The sequence below is a fragment of the Amphiprion ocellaris genome, chromosome 5 (genome assembly GCF_022539595.1).
Source record: "Amphiprion ocellaris isolate individual 3 ecotype Okinawa chromosome 5, ASM2253959v1, whole genome shotgun sequence".
Lineage (NCBI taxonomy): Eukaryota > Metazoa > Chordata > Actinopteri > Pomacentridae > Amphiprion > Amphiprion ocellaris.
In genome coordinates, this window is record NC_072770.1 from 27,133,170 (window position 1) to 27,156,496 (window position 23,327).

The 23,327-nt window shown below is 38.1% G+C and overlaps 1 protein-coding gene and 2 long non-coding RNA genes across 4 annotated transcripts; 2 read left to right on the forward strand and 1 right to left on the reverse strand.

Annotated features, from left to right (window-relative positions):
• Positions 1-1,635: 1,635 nt before the first annotated feature.
• Positions 1,636-7,633, forward strand: irf6 (interferon regulatory factor 6). The gene is made up of 8 exons (XM_023280698.3): positions 1,636-1,864; positions 2,136-2,314; positions 3,475-3,670; positions 3,785-3,883; positions 4,007-4,264; positions 5,566-5,955; positions 6,064-6,182; positions 6,546-7,633. The coding sequence occupies exons 2-8, from the start codon at positions 2,141-2,143 to the stop codon at positions 6,774-6,776; spliced, it is 1,467 nt and encodes a 488-aa protein (XP_023136466.1). The 5' UTR covers positions 1,636-1,864; positions 2,136-2,140; the 3' UTR covers positions 6,777-7,633.
• Positions 7,634-9,546: 1,913 nt separating this feature from the next.
• Positions 9,547-15,369, forward strand: LOC129348886 (uncharacterized). Its single transcript, XR_008601625.1, has 3 exons — positions 9,547-9,626; positions 10,525-10,625; positions 11,862-15,369. It is a non-coding gene; the product is annotated as an uncharacterized LOC129348886 (long non-coding RNA).
• A 125-nt stretch (positions 15,370-15,494) lies between these two features.
• On the reverse strand, positions 15,495-23,229 carry LOC129348885 (uncharacterized). 2 transcript variants are annotated; one of them, XR_008601624.1, is made up of 3 exons: positions 22,563-23,198; positions 21,288-21,584; positions 15,495-16,845 (listed from the first exon to the last, which is right to left on the reverse strand). It is a non-coding gene; the product is annotated as an uncharacterized LOC129348885 (long non-coding RNA). The 2 variants fall into 2 exon arrangements; XR_008601623.1 differs by lacking the exon at positions 15,495-16,845 and having other exon boundaries at positions 21,090-21,584; positions 22,563-23,229.
• Between the last annotated feature and the right edge of the window lie 98 nt (positions 23,230-23,327).

Below are 23,327 nucleotides of genomic sequence, written 5' to 3' on the forward strand. Positions count from 1 at the left end.
AGTGGTTTGTTGTTGTCAAGCTGTTTGGCCTCCTTTTATTATTAGTTACAGGATCATCATCAACAGTTCAACTGCTGGTGCCACTTTAAGGTGAATGTTCTCTTCTTTTTTCATGGAAATTCTCCCTCTGACTGAAGGAGTCCTGCCAAAAACTGCGTGTTTCAGTCATGTGCCTGCTTTTATCTGGATCAGACAGTCATAACAAAATACACACAACTTTATGCCTGTAGTAAAAGGAAACGTTTGTCTGTGAGACATTTCTTGTAAGCGAATGACTGAGACTAAAAAAATGCTTTCAGTTTATGACGTAATCTCTTCTGACATTTGAGATGATTATAGTTAATAGTAAATAATAAATAGTACTGTTTCCTTTGTTTCGGCTGTATGTCCTTGTTTAATATCCTTGTTTTGACTGCGACATACACAATTCACTGATGGATTTATATAGAAAATAAAGAAATAATCTATTTGCCTTTACCCTATAGGCTACAATCTTTATCATGTAACTTTTGTAAATAAAATCAGGTCATTTTGATGCAATAATAACATTTCTGTCAATGCAAGACGGCAGTCACTTTTTGGCAGCTGGAAAACTGTATTACATGAGTTGAATTAGTCCTTTAAAGCTATTTCAACTGGTAGAAATAACTAGTTTTTTTATAATGCAGAACACAGAGAAGGTGGACTCATATATATTACACCTCATTTTGCATTTAATCCATTTTTGGCAAAGTTTTTTGTCCTGTTTTTATTTGTTGTTGTTTGTTGTTTTGGACAAAACACCTCTCGCAAATCATGTCAATCATAAATACCATCAGCTAGCGGTTTTCCTTTCCTCTCTTTAAAACAAATGAGATATGAAATTGCTGAAAGTTTTAAATGCAAAGAGGCTACGAAAAAGACCAACTACATGGACACCTGAGAGGGAAAATAGCAACAAAAAAGGTTGCATAAAACATGAAATATAAAAGCAGCTGGATAAATAGGGAAGTGAACAGATTCACTGATTTTTATTTTTATATATATATATATATATATATATATATATATATATATATATATATATATATATATATATATATATATATACATATATATATATATATATTTTTTTTTTTTAAAAATCAAAAGAAAAAATGTACTTGAGTTTTTGATACATTTCTTTGTATATGTGACAACTGTCTGATTCTGTGCAATAACTATATTATTCTACATATACAACAATCTGTGCAATTTCAAATTTTTCCACAAATATAAGAATCTGTGCAATATCTAGATATTCTTCTTGTATAGAAGAATCTGTGCTTATCAGTATGTTCTTATTAAAGAATCTGTACAAAATTGTCACTTTCCTCATATACAAAAACCCTGTGCAATATTGCTTTTTCAATATTTCTGTAAACAAAGTATAGACAAGAACATGATACCAAAATAGTCGGTTTCACTATTGCTATATTGTGTATTACTGTATTGTGTACTTGTCTAATATTACTGTTATATTTTAAATGACCATGTGGCGATCAGGATGATTTGGATCCTACTGGGAAAACCTCTCAGACGTGTCCACGCGCTTCGTGAGCAGCTGCTGCTCGGAAAGGTGTGTCCCCGCGGTGACGTCACGGCCGTACCTGAGTTTCGGTGAGGAAAAAGGGGGAAGGACCGACTGAGTGGAAAACATCAGCTCCTCACGGCTCCGAGGAAAACTTTTCGTCTCATTGTTATTGCCGGTCAACGTCGCCGTCCAAGTGCCTGAGTGTGTCTGCAGCGGATCTACGCTCAGTTTGGAGACGGAACGGTCGGTTTTGTTCCAGCTGCTGCTCTTCAGGCCTTTCCAACACCTCTCCAACTTCCTGCTTTGTCACAGGTACGTGCGTCCTTCTCTGGTATCGTGTTGGGCTGATTTGGTTGTTCTAGTTTCGGAACACTTCTCCTGACACATTTAAAGACGCGGTGAAATATCGCAGAGGCTCCAAATCTGTGCGTAACGGCAGAAATGTGACAAACAGGCCGCTCCGTCTGTCAAAGTTAAAGCCTTGCAGCTTTGAACTGTTTGGAAAAAACCGGACGTGCAGGATTTCGCTGCAGTATTGTCTGAGTGTACAAAAGAAAGACTAGTTGTGCTTTCTTCTCATCAGTCAGGATGTCTGTCACACCTCGACGCGTCCGCCTCAAGCCCTGGCTGGTCGCGCAGGTGGACAGCGGACGATACCCGGGTCTGGTGTGGATTGACCGTGACGCCATGCGCTTCAGGATCCCATGGAAACACGCCACAAGACACACACCGCAGCACGAGGACGAAGACACCATATTTAAGGTAAAAAAAAAAACAAAACAAAAAAAAAAAAAACACTCCTCTGGTTCACCTGAAACAGCAGGCTGAAGGACTTGTTGGTTTGTCCTGAACCTGAAAATACGCACAGGTTGTAACCTCCTCCTGCGCAGCCAGTGACTCCTGTAATCCACATATTTCTTCATCCCAGGTTTAAGTGCTGAGTCATGCTTGTGAAACATAAATTTGAAAATGGGCAAATGTGCTATAAACAGAGCAAGTTTGCATGCAGTGTCCGGTTCTGCAACTCGGTTACATAAGGAATGAGTGCTACAGGCCGTGCATGGGGTCTAAGGTGCAGGTTAGGGGTGGACATGTTGCTGCTAGGGCTGAACAGTGGATTTCAAATTAAAATCTCAACTTAAAATGATGCCGTTAGCAAATCTCACAGTTTAAAAAAATACCTTATGCAGCAAGTTTGATGCAGGATTTAAACTGTCATGTCAGTGATTTTACTAATTCATGCCACCCTTCATGACTGTCAGTCACACTGATCCATGTGGTAATGCTCCGTCACATTTTAAATCTACTACACACTGAATGTTGAACTGAAGCTTGACATTAAGAAAAATGATATTTGAATCAATTTGCAATATCTGTAAGAAAAATGTAGATATAGAATTTACTAATTAGTCATTTTCCCCAAATCATTTACCTCCAATATGTATTGTACTTGCACTGGGTCTGTGTTTGTGTTGCTGCAATTAAAGATTTGAATGACAGTGATTGTGGGAATTCTTGTTTTTTGTTATGTTTTAGATTGTAATTAAGTATTTTCTGTTGCTATGTTTCTACACATGAGCAAAATCAGATAGGAAATTCAGAGTTTTTTAAGAAGAAGGTCCTAACACAGGAAAGATTGCTGCAAAACTACTAAATGGGGTTGAGCATTTTTGCGGTTATGTGACACTGTTCATGTGACTTGGGAAAAGTTAGACCTTTAGGAATGACACTATAAGACATTTTCTTGGATGCCTAACGTACACAGCAGTCGCAATGTTAATATCTGGCATCTTTTGGCAACAAATTCAGCATCAATCAGTCACAATACCAGTTAAAAATTAGACAAATGTGTGCATCCAGTGCAGAAAAATCTGAAAATGTTAACATAGCACTGTGACATGGACACCTGCGTGTTCCTCCAGGCATGGGCTGTGGAGACCGGGAAGTTCCAGGAGGGAGTTGATGAACCTGATCCTGCCAAATGGAAAGCTCAGCTTCGATGCGCCCTGAACAAAAGCCGAGAATTCAACCTCGTGTACGACGGCACCAAAGAGGTCCCCATGAACCCTTTGAAGATTTATGATGTCTGCGACATCCCACAGCCCCTCAGTAACCAAGGTGAGCAAGAGCTGTTTGAATATGGCAGACTCTCTTTAGCCTCAATTCGCCTTCACAAAATGCCCTTCATTTTGTAACATTTAAAATCTGTTATTGTCATTTTTCCCCCTGTAGGCTCTTCAGACGCTGGTTCTTGGACTCCGGGTGATGACGACGGTGGTGAAGAAGATCTTCCAGATACACCAGGGTCTCCCCCTCCATACCCATCCAATGGTGAACGGCTTTTCCTCAAACCTTACAGCTATAGTTTTATATTTTGTGGTTGTTTATCCGCAAGCAAAGCAAAAAGATGCTGCTGCTAACAATGAATTCTTTCTTCTCTCTTTCCTTCTGTAGGCGCCAGTCCATCTCCTCTGATTATGTGGTCTCCGGATTCATCCATGCAGCCTCTTAGTTGCCCTCCGTCCAATGAGGTCTGGCCCAAAGAGGAACCTGTTAAAATATGGCCTAAAGAGGAGCCTGTGGATGTGGAGATGCACCCGACGCCTCTGGTTGACCTGCCTCCTGCTCCTCTGCCTGATCCCTCCATGCAGCCCACTCTGCTGACTGACGCCTTATTCGCGTCTCCAGAAATGTGGATCAGTTCCCTCCCAAGTGAGTGTTTGTAGAACTGATTGATACATATCATTGAAGGAACAGCTCACTGAAAAGCTGCGGCTTATGAATTCTTGAGACACCAGCTGTCGCTGTGCCGACCCAGTAGAGCTCTGTGATGTTTGGTTCACTCAGATAACCGAGACGTAACATCTGAAAGCCTCACAGGTTTCAACTTTTTCAAAAAAGCAATAAACTGTGGCTATAAATAATCAACCAACCAAAGTTTAACTGAAAGAGTCAGTAAATTGATTATTTTGAAATTATTCAGAAATTGTGATAACTGATTAATTGCTTGAAATGCCAGACGTTTGTTGATTTTAGCTTCTCTAATGGGAGGATTGTCTGCTTTTCCCTATTTTAAATGGCAGCCAATGAAACATCTTTGTGTTTTGCACAGCTGAATAAATAAAGCCTGTTAGCTGTGGAAAACAGTGATAGACATTTTCTATTTCTGTTTTCTATTTGTAGGCAAAACAATTAATCTTTTAATTAAGAAAATACTAATCACGTCATTTCATGTTGAAAAAAAAATCAGGGGCTGTTTAAAGAGAGAAAATGCACTGTGCTTGAAAGTTGTCCTTCTTTAACCCTTGTGTCGTCCTGTAGGTCAATTTGACCCGTTTTAAAGTTTGAAAATGTGGGAAAAAAATATTTTCACAGTGAAACTTCTGATGTCCACATTTTCAACATTTTTGGGAAATTTCTGAACATTTTTTGGTGGAAAAAAAAGAAATGTTAAAAAAAATGTTTCTGAAGAACATTCACACAAAAAATCAACCAAAATCCAGTGAATTTCACTGGATTTTGGTTGATTTTTTGTGTGAATGTTCTTGAAGGAAATATTTGTTTTACTGATATATGTAATCACTTTAGATATTTTTTAGGATTTTTTGTAAGATTTTTACTCATTTTTTGAAAATATTTACAATAATTTTCTTGCCAAATTTGGGGGATTTTTTGTATAAAATTTTTAAGGGAAACTTTTAAGGAATTATTGGAATTTTCTTCCTGAAGTTTTTGCAAATTTTCAGAAATTTGGGGAATTTTTTGCTGAATTTTTGGATTTTTTTCAGACAAGAAAACAATATTTTTTGGTGCCCGTAAATGAAGACAGCAGGAGGGTTAAACTGTCGCAGTCAAATGTTGATGTCATTCTGTATTATTGAACCTACACTTATATCTGTAGGTTACATTTACAGTAAAATGAGGTGTATGTTTAAGCTTTTGGGTGCACTGTTCCTTAAACTGAAGCATTTCACACCAAACAGTGTTTTAACAAGTGTCTGCTGTGATCCCAGTGACAGACCTGGAGGTGCAGTTCCTCTACAGAGGGAGGGAAATGTGTCCCACAGTGACCGTCAGCAACCCGCAGGGCTGCAGGTTGTTTTATGGAGACCTAGGGCCGATGGTCAACCAGGAGGAGCTGTTTGGGCCGATCAACCTGGAGCAGTTACGCTTTCCCAGCACAGAGCATATTACCAACGACAAGCAGAAGATCTTCACCAACCGCCTGCTGGATGTGATGGACAGAGGCCTGATCCTGGAGGTCAGCGGCCATGACATCTACGCAGTCCGCCTCTGCCAGTGTAAAGTGTACTGGTCCGGCCCCTGTGCGAACCCAGGCGCACCAAATCTGATAGAGCGGCAAAGGAAGGTCAAACTCTTCTGTCTGGAGTCTTTTCTCAGTGGTAAGTAATATATTTTCAATGCGTCATACTTGAGTTGTTCAGATTTTGGTTGAGTTGTAGAGTGCATTGTGCTGTGGGACAGAATTCTAGTAAATGTCTTTGCTGCAGGTGTGATCGCCCACCAGCGCGGCCAGACACCAAACCCTCCTGAGTTTGAAATCAGCCTGTGTTTTGGAGAGGAGTGGCCTGATGGTAAACCGAGGGAGAGGAAACTGATCATGGTCCAGGTAAGAAGACGTTGCCTTCCTTTGTTGTGTATTTAGAGGTAACACCAAAGGAGATGGAAGGGCAGTAAACAAGGGAGGAGACTGATGACTTTTATACCTGTATGATATAAACCTAAAATAGTTCAGTCAAATAGTTTAGTCACTGCTAATTTGAACACTCATATTTTCCTGCATTAGAGGGGACAATTATTGGTTGATTCTTGAATATTATCATGTTATTTGAAGGACAGTAAACGTCTGCTGTGTAATTTTTCATATTAATGACCACCTGTATGTCCTCGCCACATGTGAACTGTAAGAGTGTCTGAATGTGTCACATTCATTTGTCCGTCATGATCCTCTGACCCTCTTTTGCCTCTGCAGGTGATTCCAGTGGTGGCCCGAATGATAAGCGAGATGTTCTCTGGAGACAACACACGATCGTTCGACAGCAGCAGCGTTCGGCTGCAGATTTCAATCCCAGATATCAAAGACAACATAGTGACCCACCTAAAGCAGCTGTACTGCCTGCTGCAGGGCCACCAGGGCCAGGACGGCTGGGCGCTGCCTCCCGGCTCGGGCCTCAACATCGCCCAGGCTCTGCAAAATCAGTGAAACGGCCCACATTGTGAACTAATATACATGTGTATGTTTCACACTGATACTGAGAGTTACCCGCTGTTAGTAAAGACATACTTTTGTGTAATCATATTTAGAAATGTGCTCAATGTTCTGTAGGATTCATGTGCTTTTGTGCTTCTCTTTAGTCTAAATGTGCTGTGATAATACTATTCTATATATAAAGGTTGCACAGGAACTGTAGACAGATGTGACGGCTGCGTGGGCCAAAGTCCTCCTGGCTGCGAGGGAACATTCACTATAGTTAATGAGTTACAGATATTGCCCTGTGCCCATTATTTATCCTAAATGGTTCAGTGATTACCAGACTTTCCTAGAGTTTGTTATTCATGAAGCAGAGCAGAATATCTTTTGTCTTTTGACCTTAAATATTTTTGAAACAATACATCTAGACTGGGATTTGTATGTTTTGGAGAAATGTGAATCAAAGTATGGCTGGATATGGGTTTCTCTCCAGCTCATGCGTGACTATACTGTCCAGTGGTGCCCAGCTGTTTGAGATCAAATTGTCCTAAGCACATGTGGGTGTGTTTTTAAACAAATTTCTGTCAAAAAATCTCTCCTTTTCACAGAATTTTATAGTCACTTGGCCGTTAGTTACTCTTATTTTTCCATTTACAATGTAGGATATTTTTGTATTCATATCTTTCATTTTCAAGCTGTTTGTTGTATCCAGACAGCCATTTAACTAAATACCATTCAGCTACATAGGTCTCTTTTGAAATGGATGCCACTGCACTTTGGGTGCTGAATTAAGTTTTATGGCTTGTTGAATGTAAGTGTATTTACCCTGTGATTGCATGTTTATTTTAACAATAAAAATGATGAAACAACTTTGTTTTTTTTAAGTATTACAGTGTCTGTGTAGATTCCCAGGCATCCAGGACATATTAATTCTGGGAGCTTCAGCAGAAATCAACTGGCCTTCTCTTTTAGTTATAAAAGAGATTAGCATGATGACCATGTAAAGTTGTCTGTTGACTAAATTGGAGAAATGTGCCTGTTTGCAATAATGTAGCTCTTAGTGGGCAACTGTAGCTTCATGTTAAAACAGTGTTTGTGTTGGACGACAGATTTTTGGGGTGAACTGAAGCTCAGCAGCGCATTAAATTTGAGTGGTTTAGACGAACAGCACCAGGCATGGTGGCAGTGCAATCTCAGCTTCATTGTCAAGTACGTTTTTACATGACCAACTTGACGCAATGTTTTGGTGCATAACAGTGAACTAGAACGTTGAACGTGTTCTGGTCTACTGCTGACGGCATCAGTTCAGGCCCTGAGCTTCCAAAATCAAGACATTCAGTCAGTTATACTTAATTGATTTCCTGCATTTTGACACAAAAATACTGTAAAGTGCTGATTCGGCAGAGTTTCACTAAATAAAAGCAGCAGAATTTTTATAATTCAGTCATTGCTGTAATTCTGTTCCTGGTTTAACCATACTGCTGATCCATGTACAGTCAACCTGCACCTCTGCACCATATTGGCACTTTATGTACATTTATGTCAAGATGCTTCATCTCTGTGTGTTCCATTTTTTATTTTATTTTATCCTATTTTAACCACCAGATGGCTGCTAATACTGTTGTACAGTTGTTGCTTCAATTCTGTGTCCAACTGCTCTATGTGCCTTGACTTGCCCCCAGGGGAATACTATAAATTCTTGAGTTGGATATTTACTCAAGTTAAGATATATGGATAGATGAATTCTTTTTTAAAAGTCATTTTTTGGCCTTTATTTGATAGGTTAATATAGACAGACAGGAGAGAAGAATGAGGGGTAGACCTGTAGCAAAGGGCCCGAGCTAGAATCAAACCCAGGCCGCTGCATCGGGGACTATAGCCCCTGTTTATGGGCACCTGCTCAGCCAGCTGAGCTGTATGGGCGCCCGATAGAGCAATTCTTTGAATGAAATAAATATTCTATGTTTGACAGCCTTGATGGAGGAAGAATAAGTGAAAGTATCTAAAAGTATCAGAAATAGAAAGTCAGCAGGTATTTTTGTGGTCACAGAATAGCACATTTTCATCTGTTTATGGCTTTTCTGTTTACGATACGTTTTGACTGTTAATTTTGATGTTCAATGCCATGTTCTATATTTTTGTACATTAAACTTTAAAGATCCTAATATGCAAAGTTTCTGCCCATAGTCCTCAGCAGTGGAGTGGCCGCACGAGATAGCAAAAATTGAAACAGACACAAATTACTGTACCTCTTAAGTGTGATATTTGTACCTACAGTTCTTGAGATGCTTAGAGGAACAGTTTTCAATTGTGACTTAGGCAGGATTGCTGATTTGCTCAGGTTTTTATTTAGCCCTGCTGATTCTCTGATCTGAAATAAGCTCTCAAATCAGATAACGTGAACGGTCCGTGTACGGATCTGGCAATTGGATTTTCCGTTCTGAAACGGGTATTGAAAAACAAAAAACGAGTGGTTATTTGATTTTCGTTTTAAAATACAAAAATTAAAATTGAAATACAAGGTGTTTTTCCTTTTCATGATCAAAAAGGGACATACGATTTTTTTTTTTAATGCTTTGATTTTCGTTTTATATTTAGAATAACAAGAAAGTAAAATCAGTAAGAGACAGAAACGAAAAAAGGTCAGTTTTTTCATTTTCTGAGACCGGAAGTGGTCATCAGCAAGTGTGGAGCCAAACGACAACAAGATTCTCAGAGGGCGGAGCCAGAGAGCAGTGATTGTTCAGACCATAGATAATATAGAAGACAGCGCGCTAGCGGATCTAGTCTTTGTATATCTATGGTCGGCACTTCTGGTAGCATCTCTGACTGCTGTTGACCTTGTTTTTGGAGTAAAACAAGGTAACAAGATAAATACTTCTAACCAGTAGCGTTGTTTTGTTGTACGTTAAGTCAGCTACTTGTGAAGAGTTGTGTTTTGTCGTGTTTGAGCAGTTGGTCCGGACGCGTTAGCTAGCTAAGCGGCTAAGTTAGCTAGCGGGCTAATTAACACAGGTGGCTAACTTACCGCTGAACACCTGTGTTAGTTGCTGCCACAGCTGTCCATCATGATTAGAACGAACTTCTCAACCTGTATTTCTGTGCTGTGTATTTTAGCTTTTAAAAAAGTTATTTTACTTTAAGGTTAACTGAAACCCGTTCAGCTGCACTGAAGTTTAACATTCAGCTGGTTTGAATTAAACCGCCCTTAACATTGCGCAACATTATCTCTCTGAATCTCCATAATTTCATTAAATTCCTTCTCTCTTCCACTGCTCAAGTTCAATCCAGTATACAAAGTGACATTAATAATGAATAAACTAACAACCAGCCATTGTATTTATTTATTATTGCATATATTTGTAGTAAAACATGAGTTGAAACATCCTACTTTTGGATCTAGAACTGCACAAGCCGTTCATTTTCAGTCACCTGACGAGTTAAACTCCCCTTTTTATGTGAGGTTGAAGCAGAAAGTCTGAGTTAACAAAGAAAGGTCTTTATAATTTGCGATACCTGTTATCTCTGACTGAGGCTTTAGTTTTTGTTGAGCCGATTTACACGTAGAAACTTTGTTCAGGAAAATTTCTCAGTAGCTCAGAGGACAGGCTGCTTTTTACACAACCTTGTAAGAGAATGTCTGTCAATGCTTTCAGCAGAATTTAGAAACACAACACTTCCTAAACAGATATTTTGAGGCTGTGAGGTTGAACATTTGAGAGTCTCTCAGTGTGTTTGTTTGTGGTCTTTCTGTTTCTAGGTGGAAGCTGAATTAGTGAGGATGACTCCTGCTCCTGTCATCTCTAAGCTCCTCACACATCTTTACCTGCACATGAGGAAAATCACTCCTGTAGAATGCAGGTATGTTTGTCATTATTATAAAAAGATGTTGCCTGGTGACCTGTCAGAAACCAATTATACAGAGTCAGCCAAAATAATGTTTACACACATCAGGAAAAGAAAAACTTGCATAAATATTTCAATACCAAATTTATTCAGACATCACAAGATTAATAAAAGTTATCTTTGGCCTCTACAGTTACAAGAGGTGCTCAAAGTGGTGGCCACTGGCTTCCAGACATTTCTGTTGTGTTGTAGACGTCACTTGTTGATGCTCCATTCATGAGGGTAGCGCCATCTGTTGGGAAAACATCGTAAAACAGGACACAGAGTTATCGTGATTTGATCAAACTTAGAAAGAGGAATCTTTATGTATAGAAGTACTTATACAAATGAAATATTTATGAAAGTTTTTCTTTTCCTGATGTGTGTACATTATTTTGGCCGACTCTGAACTTAATGAGAACAAAACTGTCATTTAATTGTTGCTTTGAAAGCTTCTTTAGTGAAAACCAGCTGGTGTTCTGCTTTGAAACAAACTGCTGTTGAGGTCTGTGTTTTTAGGTTTAACCCCACAGTTTCTGAATGAACTGATAGTTTTGTTTTTTTTTTCCTGATCAATGTGGACGTTATAATTGATGGTAACATTTACTGAACATATAATCAGCATGACAATATAACAGTATAACATTCTGACCACCTGACTAATACTGTGTTGGTCCCTTTATGCTGCTAAAACTCCTCTGACCCAGTGGTTCATCAGAACCTCTGGGGATGTCCTGTGGATTCTGTGGATCCTGTGGGTTGCAGGGTGGGTCCTACCTAGACCAGGCTGATCCTGGACCATCCTGTTGTTCATAGAATGTTTGCAGTTCTTGTTTTAGCAAAATATGTTATAATAGAAGATCTTTATTGTCATTGTACATGAAATTATCTGCAAAACAGCAAAGTGTATCAGTCTGAGGTATCTAAAAATAAATAAGTAAAGAAAAATGCTTCTAAAGCCAATAATAAACAGAATATTTTGAGGGAATATTCTAAAAAGGAAAGAAAAGCTCCATTCTCACTCCTCTCAGGATAAACTGTCATTAAAATTGACTTTAAATTTAGCTTCAACACGAGATAAAAACATTTACTTTCATTACTGATATTGTCAAGTTTTAATGAAGTTCATGCTACTTTTATAAAATGATGAAAGTGAATAAATTGTATTTCTGTGATCTGTGTTTGATTTCTGTCTTTTCTCCTGTCATCCAGATGTTCAGAGGGAGATGATGCCACATCTGGTCCAGCCGATGGAAGGTCTTGAAGTTCTCTGCGTGGCCTCGACTGAAGATGGTCGTCTCACTGGATTTAAGGTTCAGATGCTCAGTAACAAACTCCACCAATGAGCCAACAGGGAAGCTTTAGGTTTATTAAATGTTGCTATGAAGGTATCGCTGTTTTTCTTTGTGAATGCAATGTGCTCCAACTGAAACTTGAATTAGAACTTCGAAGTAAATCCTTCCATCTGAAAGGATTTAGTTGCATTAATAACCTCATAACATTCTAATTTTTATTTCAGTCTTGGTTGGAAATAGAATCTCTGTATTGATTCAGGTAAAAACTGAACTTCACAGCATGTTGGAGCAAAACAACCAGATGAAAACTGTGATGGTGTTGGATTGTCAGACCGTAATGTTGCAGCTCTAAGCAGCTTTTCTATCTCAGTTCATTCTGACATTCAGCTATGAATCAACACAGCAGATGGTGATCCATGCTGTGGAAGTCTCACATCTCCTGATTTAATGGAACTGCTTTGCACTTTTTACACTGTTTATTCACCAACACTTTATTTAATAAAAGTCCCATCTAGTTTTTATGAGGAATGTGATGTTTTAATTTCTCTGTGAATAACTGCAGTCTAATGCAACAGCTGGAGTTGTAACATCTGTCCTGATATTGATCATGAAGTATTGATCAGAATACTTATGGTCAGCAGTCATCCCTGAAGTTTTACATTAAAATCTTTACTTGTGTTGTGAACTTCGGTAAGAAGCAGAAACTTTTGCGTTGCCATGGATACATGAGTGTTAAATTCTGTCCATGTTTCCATTTTGGGAAATGCAGTCCAGTTCCAGAATGTGGAGTAATTTAGTCTCACAGTCACAGACAACAAATATTATCTGAAAGTCTGGTTATTGTTGTTTATCAGCACAATACAAAAAGATTAATGTTAGAAATATTCCAGTTAAGACTCTAGAATATCATGATTTATGTAAATTTATCTCAATAATATGAATGTTCAGTTTAAGATTGTGCAGTGATATTTATTATGCAAGTTTAACTGATTAAAGTTTATCACTCTGCACTAAAGTATTATTTAAATTGACATCGTTATTATAATATTTAGGGTCAGACCCTACAGTATTGAGATTAAAAAATCAAATATTCTATAAAATGTAAATACACTGAACTCATTTGGATATATTTTAGTGAAACTCTAAAATATTATTTGACACAAATCTATCTAAATCAAAATTTTAATAATTTTCACACCAAACATTTACTGGACTGATTTAAATATTAAAATCACTCCTTTCTAATCCTCTGCTGTATGTTCAAACCTGAGGCCTTAAATAGAAACACACAAGTATCTGTTTGAAGGAACTTCTGCAGAGTCCTGGTTCCAGAACATGATGATAGAATTATAGACAAACTTTAACAAAAGCTGCCTCAGAGTTTACAAGTTTTTATGTTGGATTTCTTCAGTAATTTAATGAGCGTTATCAGCAATAATCAACTGTCATTTGATGAACTTCATTTCCTAAAACATCCAGAATTGGAGCTCATATCTTTGGCAGCTGTAAAGTTTCTGCTCCTTCAAAGTTCACAACACAATCAATGAATTCCTAAAACACTCTCAATGCTGGAGAGCATTTGATGCTGAAGCAGTGATCAGTTTTTCTGTTTCTTCTCTGGAGATGCACAATGAGGGACGTCTGCAGAGACTGAGAAAGAGTCTCACCACATCCTGACATGAGGAAAAAGACTTTATTGAAGACTACAATGAGAAAAACTATCAGACAGCAGACGGCTGCATTCAGGGTGAGCTCTGAACATCTAATCTGGAACAGGAATTCAAGAACGGCAGCATGAGCTTCATTTCAGTCTGTAGCTGCTGAATTCATAGATGAATCATCTGGAACTAGAGAAGAAGACCATCAAACATCCACATCAGCTGATGGAGGTCCAAGAGTCTCACCAAACAACCAACCTACAGAGTGAAGACCTCAAATCTGATTGGACGGCGTCCTATTCAGCCACACGTGAACAAATGCCTCTAAGCTGATTTATTTTCTAAAATAAATCTAGTTTGAGTCCTAATCTATGCCTGTGTGTTTGCTTCTTTACACTGCTGTTAACAGTTTAGGCTGTTAGATTGTTCCAGATAAGACAAGTAAAAGATACTTCAGAGCCGTTCTACCACGAGCCTGACAGGAAGAACTCCAACAGCTACTGAATGTTCCTGTGGTCCCCTCAAGGCTACAGGAGGAGCCCTACGAGGACGAGCCGGTCCACCTGATGGAGGCCAGTGGCTGCGGTTCAAAGCCAACACCAACTACGTGGACTTCTACTGGACCACACGGAGGCCTTCAAACCGGACCAACAAGTTCAGCGACTCCCCGACTCGTGGGTCTGAGGACGCCGCTGAGCCTCGGTCCAGCCGGCCTCCTGTCTGTGGGTGTTTGAGTGCTGAGAGGTTTGTGGATGCATGTGAACGTTCTGTGTTGAAACAGCAGCTTTGGACTCAGTAACGCTGGGAAAAACCAAGAGCTCCTTTATTTGTGACTTCCACTAAAAAAACTGATGAAAATAAGTTTGCCAGGGTTCTGACTGATAACAGATTATTAAATAATGAAAATAATCGTTTAAATATTCCTTTAAACAATCCTTTTAGGTCTACATTTCCTTTACACTGACTTCTTGGTATATGTACAAGTATTTTGGGTGGAATATACCATTAAGCCTGATGTTCAAGGGTTCTTCTGGGAATATACCATTAAACCAACCCTTTAGGTAAATGTTCCAGGATGTTGAGTAGAATATACCATCAGATCAACCTTTTAGGTCTACATTGGAAGATTTTAGAGTAGAATATTACTCCAAACCATCCTTTAGGTCTACATTTAAGGTGGAATACTCCTTTACAACAAGATTTTTTGGTCTACATTGAAAGATTTTAGGTGGAATATTCCTTTGAACGAACTTTTTAAGTTTATGTTCAAGGATGTTGGGTGGAATATACCATCAGACCAACCTCCAAGGTCTACAGTAGTGAATTTTAGATAGAATATACCATTAAACCCACCTTTTAGGTCTACATTGGAGGATTTTAGGTGGAATTTTCTTCCAAACCATTCTTTTAGTCTACATTTAAGGATGTTTAGGATGGTATATTCTTCCGAACCAAATTCTCAGGTCTACATTTCAGGTGGAATATTCCTCCATACTAACTTTTTTGGTCTACATTGAAGGATTTTTTCTAAACCACCCTTTCCGGTCTATATTTGATGTTTTAGGTGGAAGATTCATTTTAACCAGCCCCTCAGGTCTCTTTGAGGATTTTGGATGGAATACTCGGTTAAACCAACATTTTAGGTGCATGTCCAAGGATTTTTGGTGGAATGTTCCTTTAAGGTGGATGTTTGAGGACCTTGTAGGTGGAATACTTCCTGAAACCAACCTTTTAGGTCAACATTCAAAGATTTAAGGTGGAATATTCCTTTAAACCAACCTAAATTTCATGTTTTGATCATTATCAAGTGAGAAACCTCAATCCAGACTCCTCATAATGACATTTGAGATTATGCTGCTGTTATTTGTTTAGTCCAGACTAAATGACAGAAATCCACAACTGTAATTTTATTTCAGGACTCAGTTATTAAATGTCAAAACAATCCATGTGACTCTAAAAACTCAACAGCTGTACAAACTCTAAGATTAAACTCTCCACAAGGATCCAAAATAAGTTGGACTTCTACATGAGAGCTTTAATTATTCTTCATCTACTTCCTGAAAAGTTTGGTCAATAAAAAAGACAAAAACTAATATTTTCAGCTGAACTAAAGACAGACTGTGATTTTTCTGCTCACATGTTGTGTTGTTGTAAACTTACTCTTTCAAATAAATAGCTGCCTAACCCCTGGAAACCAGCGTTTGTCCTGTTTTTGTGTTGCTCCTCAGCGACCCTAGACAGCCGGGTCATAATGTTTTTTGAGCAACACACCATACTATGACGTTTTTACAATGATGGTTCTACTATGGAACCAGTTTGACATGTTCAGGTGTTCTTTGTGTGAAAACTCAGAGATTTCAGGTATCAGAAGGTGGTTTTCAACTTTCTTTGTTAACTTTATGCTTCAACTTTAAATTAAAGTTCCTTCACTAACCCAGCCCTCTGGACTTCCAGTAAGCTGTGTTCCTATTGGCTGTCCAGGTGGCTGCTTGGTGTTATCAGGAACACCTGAGCAGCTCAGTGTCTTCCTGCTTTATTTAGCTGCAGACAAACATTTCCTCTGCTTCTGTTCACCAATGAACCGGGTTTGGTTCCGTTGCTTCAGTTTGTTCTTTAGGCGTTGGCTTGCAGCTTCCAGCAGTAAAATCATCTTTAATGTGTTTCTTGGTGTGTCTTAGGGCTTTGTACTGGATAGTTGTCTTGGTAAATGAGGTTCTTTAGCCACAGTTAGCACATGGTGCTAATGTGTGCAGTGATTAGTGGATTTGGTGCAGCTGAGTTGTGTCTTTATCTTGGCTGTAGTGAGTCTTTAGAGATTTTTGGTCAGACACATTCTGTATTCTTGTTTGAGAACCAACGTTGGTTGTCCAGAAGGTAAGAGTTCCTGTCCTGATTCTCTGTTCTCAGAGGTTCTCTGGTAGGCTGCAGGAGACTTTAGCGTTTGGGTTGTGCCAGTTTGGTTTTTGTATGGTTTCATTTGGACGACTATCTTGAGGCCCCTCCATGTGGTTTAGTGAGGTTTTCTGTAACAGTTCTACAAAGCAACCTGCAGCAGAAGAGACTTTGAGAGTTTTTAGAAAGTTCTGGAGACCAGACTTTAGAGCAGCAGAAACATTTGTCAGCAGTTTGAGCAGGAGAAGGTGAGCTTCAGAGTAGAAATGAGACAGAAACCTTCTTGACCCGTGTGGTGAGGTCCTGTACCAAGAGTTTGAGCAGGTTGTGAAGAGTCTGTAGTTCTTTGGTCTGAAAGCACAAGAAGAGTCGACTCATTAAAGGAGAAAACAGGAGATATTGTTGGTTCTTCTGTTGCTCTGCAGTTTCCTTAGACTGAATATCAAGTTTATATTTTAAATGATTTACCATGTGAACCCAAGAAGACTTCAATAAACTCCCTCCATCCCCTGGACACAACATATTTTATTACCATGTTAAATCTTTTTTTGTTTGTTTGTTTTTGAGTTTTAATCATAATTTTAGCATAGTTTTTTCTCTTTGCTTGTTTAGTTTTGTAGTCTGTGTGAAAGGTGCTAAACAAATAAAGTTGAATTGATAAACTGAATAATTGACTAACTCATGATTGTGACAACAGAAGTATTTTCATTGTGATTTAAAGGTTTGTTTCATTTTTAAGGTTGGGGTTAAAATCTTGACAAAAAAGATTGAAGAAATAAACTACAGTAAAAAAGCAATTAAATCAAAGGAAAAAAACCATTTAATATAATAAAACTTTAAAAAAGAAAATTAAACATTAAATACAATTAAATTATATTAGACAAAATATTTAATTAGATAATTAAATGGAAGATACAAAGCATGTAATTATCAAATTAAACAAATTTTTTTAAACAAAAATATTAAACATTAAAGATGAAATATTTTAGATAATTAAATATTTAAAAAATACAATTAAACAAGAATATTACACATTTAGAAAAATACAAAACATTTAATTAGACTATTAAACCTTTAAAAGTAAAAACATTTAGTTAAAAAATTAAATGTTTAATTAGAAAATTAAATCTTCAAGACAATAAAACTTTAAATAGGAATTAAACAGAAAATACAATGAAGCATTAAAGAAAATTAAACACTAAAAGGTGGTAAAACATTTAAAAAGAAAAACCTGAACAAAGATTTAATCGAAAAATTAAACATTGGGAAAGAAAAGGAAATTTTTCAAACAAGACGATAAAACATTTGAAAAAACAACAAACATTAAAAAGACAAAACATTTGGAAATCAAATCAAACATTAGAAAAGAAAGGCGAGAAAAGAGCAAAACTAAATATTTAAGAAGAATCAAACTAAAGACAAAACATTTGAAAAGACACCAGTTAAACTTTAGAAGATCAAATTAAACAGAAGAAACAATAAAATGATCAAAAGAGCAAAAACAGATAAAAGTCTTAGTGTTTTCTAGTCTGAAATGAAAACATCAAGTTGTTTCTTCAAACATTTCCTCTTTCTATGTTCTTGGTTTGATTGTGGACAGATTTGCTAAGAACTCATTTCAGAAAACTGATTTCCAGATAAAGTCTACTAAAGGTTGAAGGCATTTATCAAACTAATGTTACCTTCTGATCTCCACAAACTTTACTGTTCAGTGAAGAGAATCAAAGTTTGTTCAGGATTTCTAAAAAACCCACAGGTGAAGGTCTGAGAAGAACTCGGATGGATGGTCTAAATGTGAAATCAAGACTCATGGTCACAAGTTTTAAGGCTTCTGTTAACCAGAAAGTTCAAACTAACAGAGAAGTACTGAGAAACTTTTAAAACTTCAGTCCTCAGACTGTCTGAAGGTTCAAACTAACAGAGAACTACTCAGAAACTTAGAAGATATCAGTCCTTGGACTGTCTGAAAGTTCAATCTAACAGAGAACTACTGTGGGACATAGAAAATTTCAGCCCTCAGACTGTGTGAAAGCTCAGGTCCTGAGGACTTGGGAGGTCTGGAGGCTTGGAAAGTCTTGGAACTGAGGGTTCAACCCTCCAGCACAAAGGCTGAAGTCCAACCTCCTGAGAGAAACGGTCGAGTCGAGACTCGAGTTTAAAAAAAAACTCGAAAATGGCAAAAAAATAGATGATAAATGCGCAAAAAAAAGAAGAATTAGTATCTGAGCGGATAGCTCAGGAGGATAAGAGACAGACTACCAAGTGGAAGGTCGCAGGTTCAAGACCCGCCACTGGCAGTTTTCTTTGTTTGTCTTTGTGAGGATTTTGATAAAACTTAAGAAGTGTCTGGTCTTGAACCAGCGACCTGCAGCTCCATAGGCAAATCCTTAACTCACTGAGCTACAGATCAGATAAAAAGAAATAAATTCGTCGTCCCTTTGGCATCGTAGTTTCCGAAGTGACCACATGGGTGGAGCCAAGGCGGAGTCTGGGTGGAGTCAGGGCGGAGAGTAGGCGGGGAGGTGGGGGGGAGTAGAGGGGGGGATACCGCCACCCACCTCCCCGCCTACTCTCCGCCCTGACTCCACCCAGACTCCCCCACCACCCACCACACCTTCCCCCGCTCAACCAGTTCTTCGAGTCTCCACGAGTTCTTCGAGTCTCCAAGAGTTCTTCGAGTCTCCACGGGTTTTCCCGAGTTTCTGGAGTTTCCACGAGGTCGGAGGCAGAACAAGCTGTCATGAAGAGGTGTTGAAGTCGGCCAGGATGGACTGACTTTTTACAGCGACTAGAAGGAAGACGACTAGAAGAGCAGGTCTTTAACCACCATCCATAAAATCCATGGAGTCGGCTCCAGAGAAATGAAAGAAGGTCAACTTTTATCAACCTCCATCCAGATGTTCAACTTGATATCTTTACTTTGACATTTTTAGCACCACAAACCTTTAGTATCACACTTTATTATCCTTTATTAGGACTTTAATGGAATCCACCAGCAGATTTAGTTTTTGTTGACAAACTTTATTCTTGTCATCGTGGGACTTCAGTATTTAAAACTGTTCCTTCTATTTGACCTCATGTTTATTAGTTTTAGTGGAGAAAGTTATTTTAGTTGTCGATTAGTCTCTTAAAAACCAAATAATAAATTGGATTAGTCAAGAGGTTTAAATTTCTTACTTTGTCATATTTTAAATATGGCAAAAAATATAAAAATAAAGCGTCTTCAGACAATTTGACCTGTATTTGGCATTATATAAATAAAATTGAATTCAAATTGTATGTATCTTGTAATGTTGGAGTAATTCAGCCATATATGTTGGAAAACACATTTTCTTTGACCATTAATCTGTTGATTGTTTTCTCCACTAATTCATTTCTTGTTTTGGTTTATAAAATGTCAAACCCAAACATATTCAGTTTACTGTCATAAAAACCAAAAGATTTACATTCATGATGCAGGAATCAGGCAGTTTGTCACTTTTTATCTTAGTTTAGTCAGAAAGATAGTTGATAATGTGTGAATTGTTGCAGCTTGTGAGCCATAGAAGGTGTTAATCTTTGGGGCCGAGTGTCAAAAAACATTTAGAAACCAACATCAACAAAACACTCGACAAAGATTTGAACATCATTTGCATGACAATGTAAAATTAAAGGACATTTATTTCCAACGTAAATGTGTGATATTCATCCTCTGGAGCTTTCTCTTCACATCGTCTTCCACCTGGACTGGTTTGGTCGGGAGCATGTGCAACAAACATTTGAAAAACTGCACTTTAACATCAATGAATGACACTGAAGTTTATTCTCTACATAAATGAGACTGATTCAGGATGTGCTGCTCTGTCATTAACTCCTAAGTTTAGGGAAAGTTCAAACAAAAGAAGACAGTTCAGATAAGACTTGAGAATGAGCTTATTCTGAACAAACATCTCAGATTTTCTGAGCTTCAGCACCTACAGCAAGATATTTTAACAACAAGCAACTCAAGAGATCCAGAAGTTGGAGAGAGTTAGCTTTAGCTGAGCCAAAGAACATGTGGGACGCTAACCTAGCAAACATTTCAGACTTTCCTTTGTGAATTCTGAGAAATAATTTCCTATTTAATGACAGAGCTACACATCTTAACTCAGTCTCATTAAAACAGACTCTAATTCATTGTCATTCATCCATATTAAAGTGCAGTTACCCAAAATGTTTGTTGCATGAGCTCCAACAAAACCTGTCCAGGTAGAAGGCCACTTTGACAAACAGGAATTGGATGATTCCAAGCAGGTTTATAGAAGGGGGAACCGGACTGTACTAAGTGTGGTCGAGTATAGGGGGGTGTTTTGTGGGCTTTTAAGGCTGATAATGATTATTGGTGAGACATTTGGAGTATATTCATTTGGATATTCATTTGCAGTAAATGAAAGTATTTAAAATCTTGGAGTTAAACTTACAAGAACACAAACTTTAACAGGAAACTTTGTTGATACGTTTTTGTTTTGTTTACAGATGTTAAGTTAAAGGAGTTTTATTCGTGACATATAACCAATCAAATCACTCCAGAAGACAGAGCGACCACAGGTAGATTAAGGTTCAGAGCCAAAGTAGCGCCATTTTTAAATGTATTTATTACCGTAAATCAGTAAAAAATAAAATACTGATAATCAGTAAATCAGTCAGCCCACAATTACTACAATTCTACAATGTATGTCTCTTTCCTTTGACTTGTTATTTGTACAATCTACAATGTATATGATGGTGTTTTTTCATACCAAAGGCTATACTATGATGTTTTCTAAGAGACATACTCTGTTTGTTCTGGCCCTGGGTCACTGCATTCCTCCTCTGTTGTTTTCTGGATTGTACTCAGCTGCATGCCTTCGTCCACCCGGCCTCCGTTGACTCGTCCCGCCTGCCGTCTCTGGAGCTGAAGCTGGATTGGAACAGACCAAAGTACAGTCCAATCACTATGCCAGCTGCCTCTCAAAAGGCTCCTTCATCTGGCAGGTGGTGGCACTTCTTCTGAGGGGAAGCTGAGCTGGCCCGGCAGAACTTTGGAGATGTGTTCCAGTGGTTGGTGGATGTGTAGGGAGATAGAGAGGGACCTGTGAATTATTCAGAAAGGAAAACAGAGAACCCATTGGTAGTTTTAGTTTAGGGTGCTACTGCGGTGTGTTTTGGGGTTTTAAGAGGTGAACAGGAAGAGTTGTTTTTTTTGTACTGATTATTTTTTACTTTGTTCCTGGTTGGAATGCCCATCAATGTCAACGTAAAGTTCACTTTTAGTTCTGTTTATTTATTTTTATTTTACTAACACCCATTTGCTTTTAACCCCCTCACATGTTGTGTTGTTGTAAACTTACTCTTTCAAATAAATACTCATCTAACCCTCTGGAAACCAGCGATTGGACTGTTTTTGTGTTGCTCCTCACCTACTTCAGACAGCCAGGACAAAACAACGTTTTGTGGACTAAAGGCTATAGGATGACGTTTTTAGAGCGACATGCTATACTATGACGTTTTTAAAGCGACATGCTATACTATGACGTTTGTTGGGCGACACACTATACTATAGGCTTTTTAAATTGACATATTACTATGACGTTTTTTTTGTTTTAGTTTTTTTTTGTTTTTTACCAACATATAAGAATTAGAACAGTTTTAAAAATTACTATACTTTTACTTGTGCAATGAAATATTATTCTATGGCATTTTTTAGATGACATATACTCTGATGTTTTCTTGAATAACATATTATTTTGACAATATACTGCATTATGACATTTTTTGAACCACATATCATACATGACAATTTTAGGCAACATCCTATCATTTTGCACTTTTTGAACCACATAATAATCAGTTGGGTTTTTTTGCCGACATGCTATACTATGAACTACAGGCCATACTATGTTATTCTTGAAAAGTATACTATACTTTGACATTTTCTGAACTACATCCTATACTATGGCATTATACACAGAGTGCTTTGGTTACATGTTGACTTATAATCTAGATTTTTTTCTGTTTTGTTTTTTGACGGGATTACCCCAGACCTGACCGTGAACACCGTTGACACCCACCTGAGGGAGACGCTGCCTAAGATCTCAAGGCTGCTTGGTCGTGGTCTTTCTGGTCCTGCTCCAGAACGCCTTCATCAACTATGTCTTCTTTTGAAGAGGCCCTCAGATGCTGCAATCTCTGACCTTAAGGAGGAACTGCTACTTTCACTCTGTAACGAGACGGCGGGTATTTTAAAGACCCAGCTCCTGGTGGCTTGGAGTGAAAATTTAACACCCATCAAAACGGAACTACAGACAGGTAAATCTGAGCTGTCGGTCAGTATTTCAAACATCAAGTCCGACCCGGCTGCCCTAAAGCACGCTGTGGGTGAAACGGAAACTTCACTCTCCACATCACCGACAACATCGTCACACTCCAAAGGAGAGCACCTGTCTGCTGAACTTTTAAAAGTGGACTATAAATGTGAAGAATGTGAGCAGCAGCAGACTGTGAGCAGCGGAACAGATGTGATCAGAAAGAAGTCATTTTCTTTTTTCTTTTCTTTCTGGTTGACTTGATGCTGTCAGATGCAGATGTTGGAGCTGATTCTGATCTTTCAGGATAAAAAAGTTGCTTTTCCTTCACAGACTTTTCAGGAAATTATTCTCTCAGGTTTCCTCTGCTATTTATATTTTTATTATCTGTGATTATTTCATTATTTCTTTACCGCAAAAATAAAGTTTGAGGCATAAAGACTCATTTAGTAATTTTAATCCTGAAATCTTTGATGTAGCAGAACTAAACTTCCATTTTCCTTCTTGTACTTCTGATACTAGAACTAAACA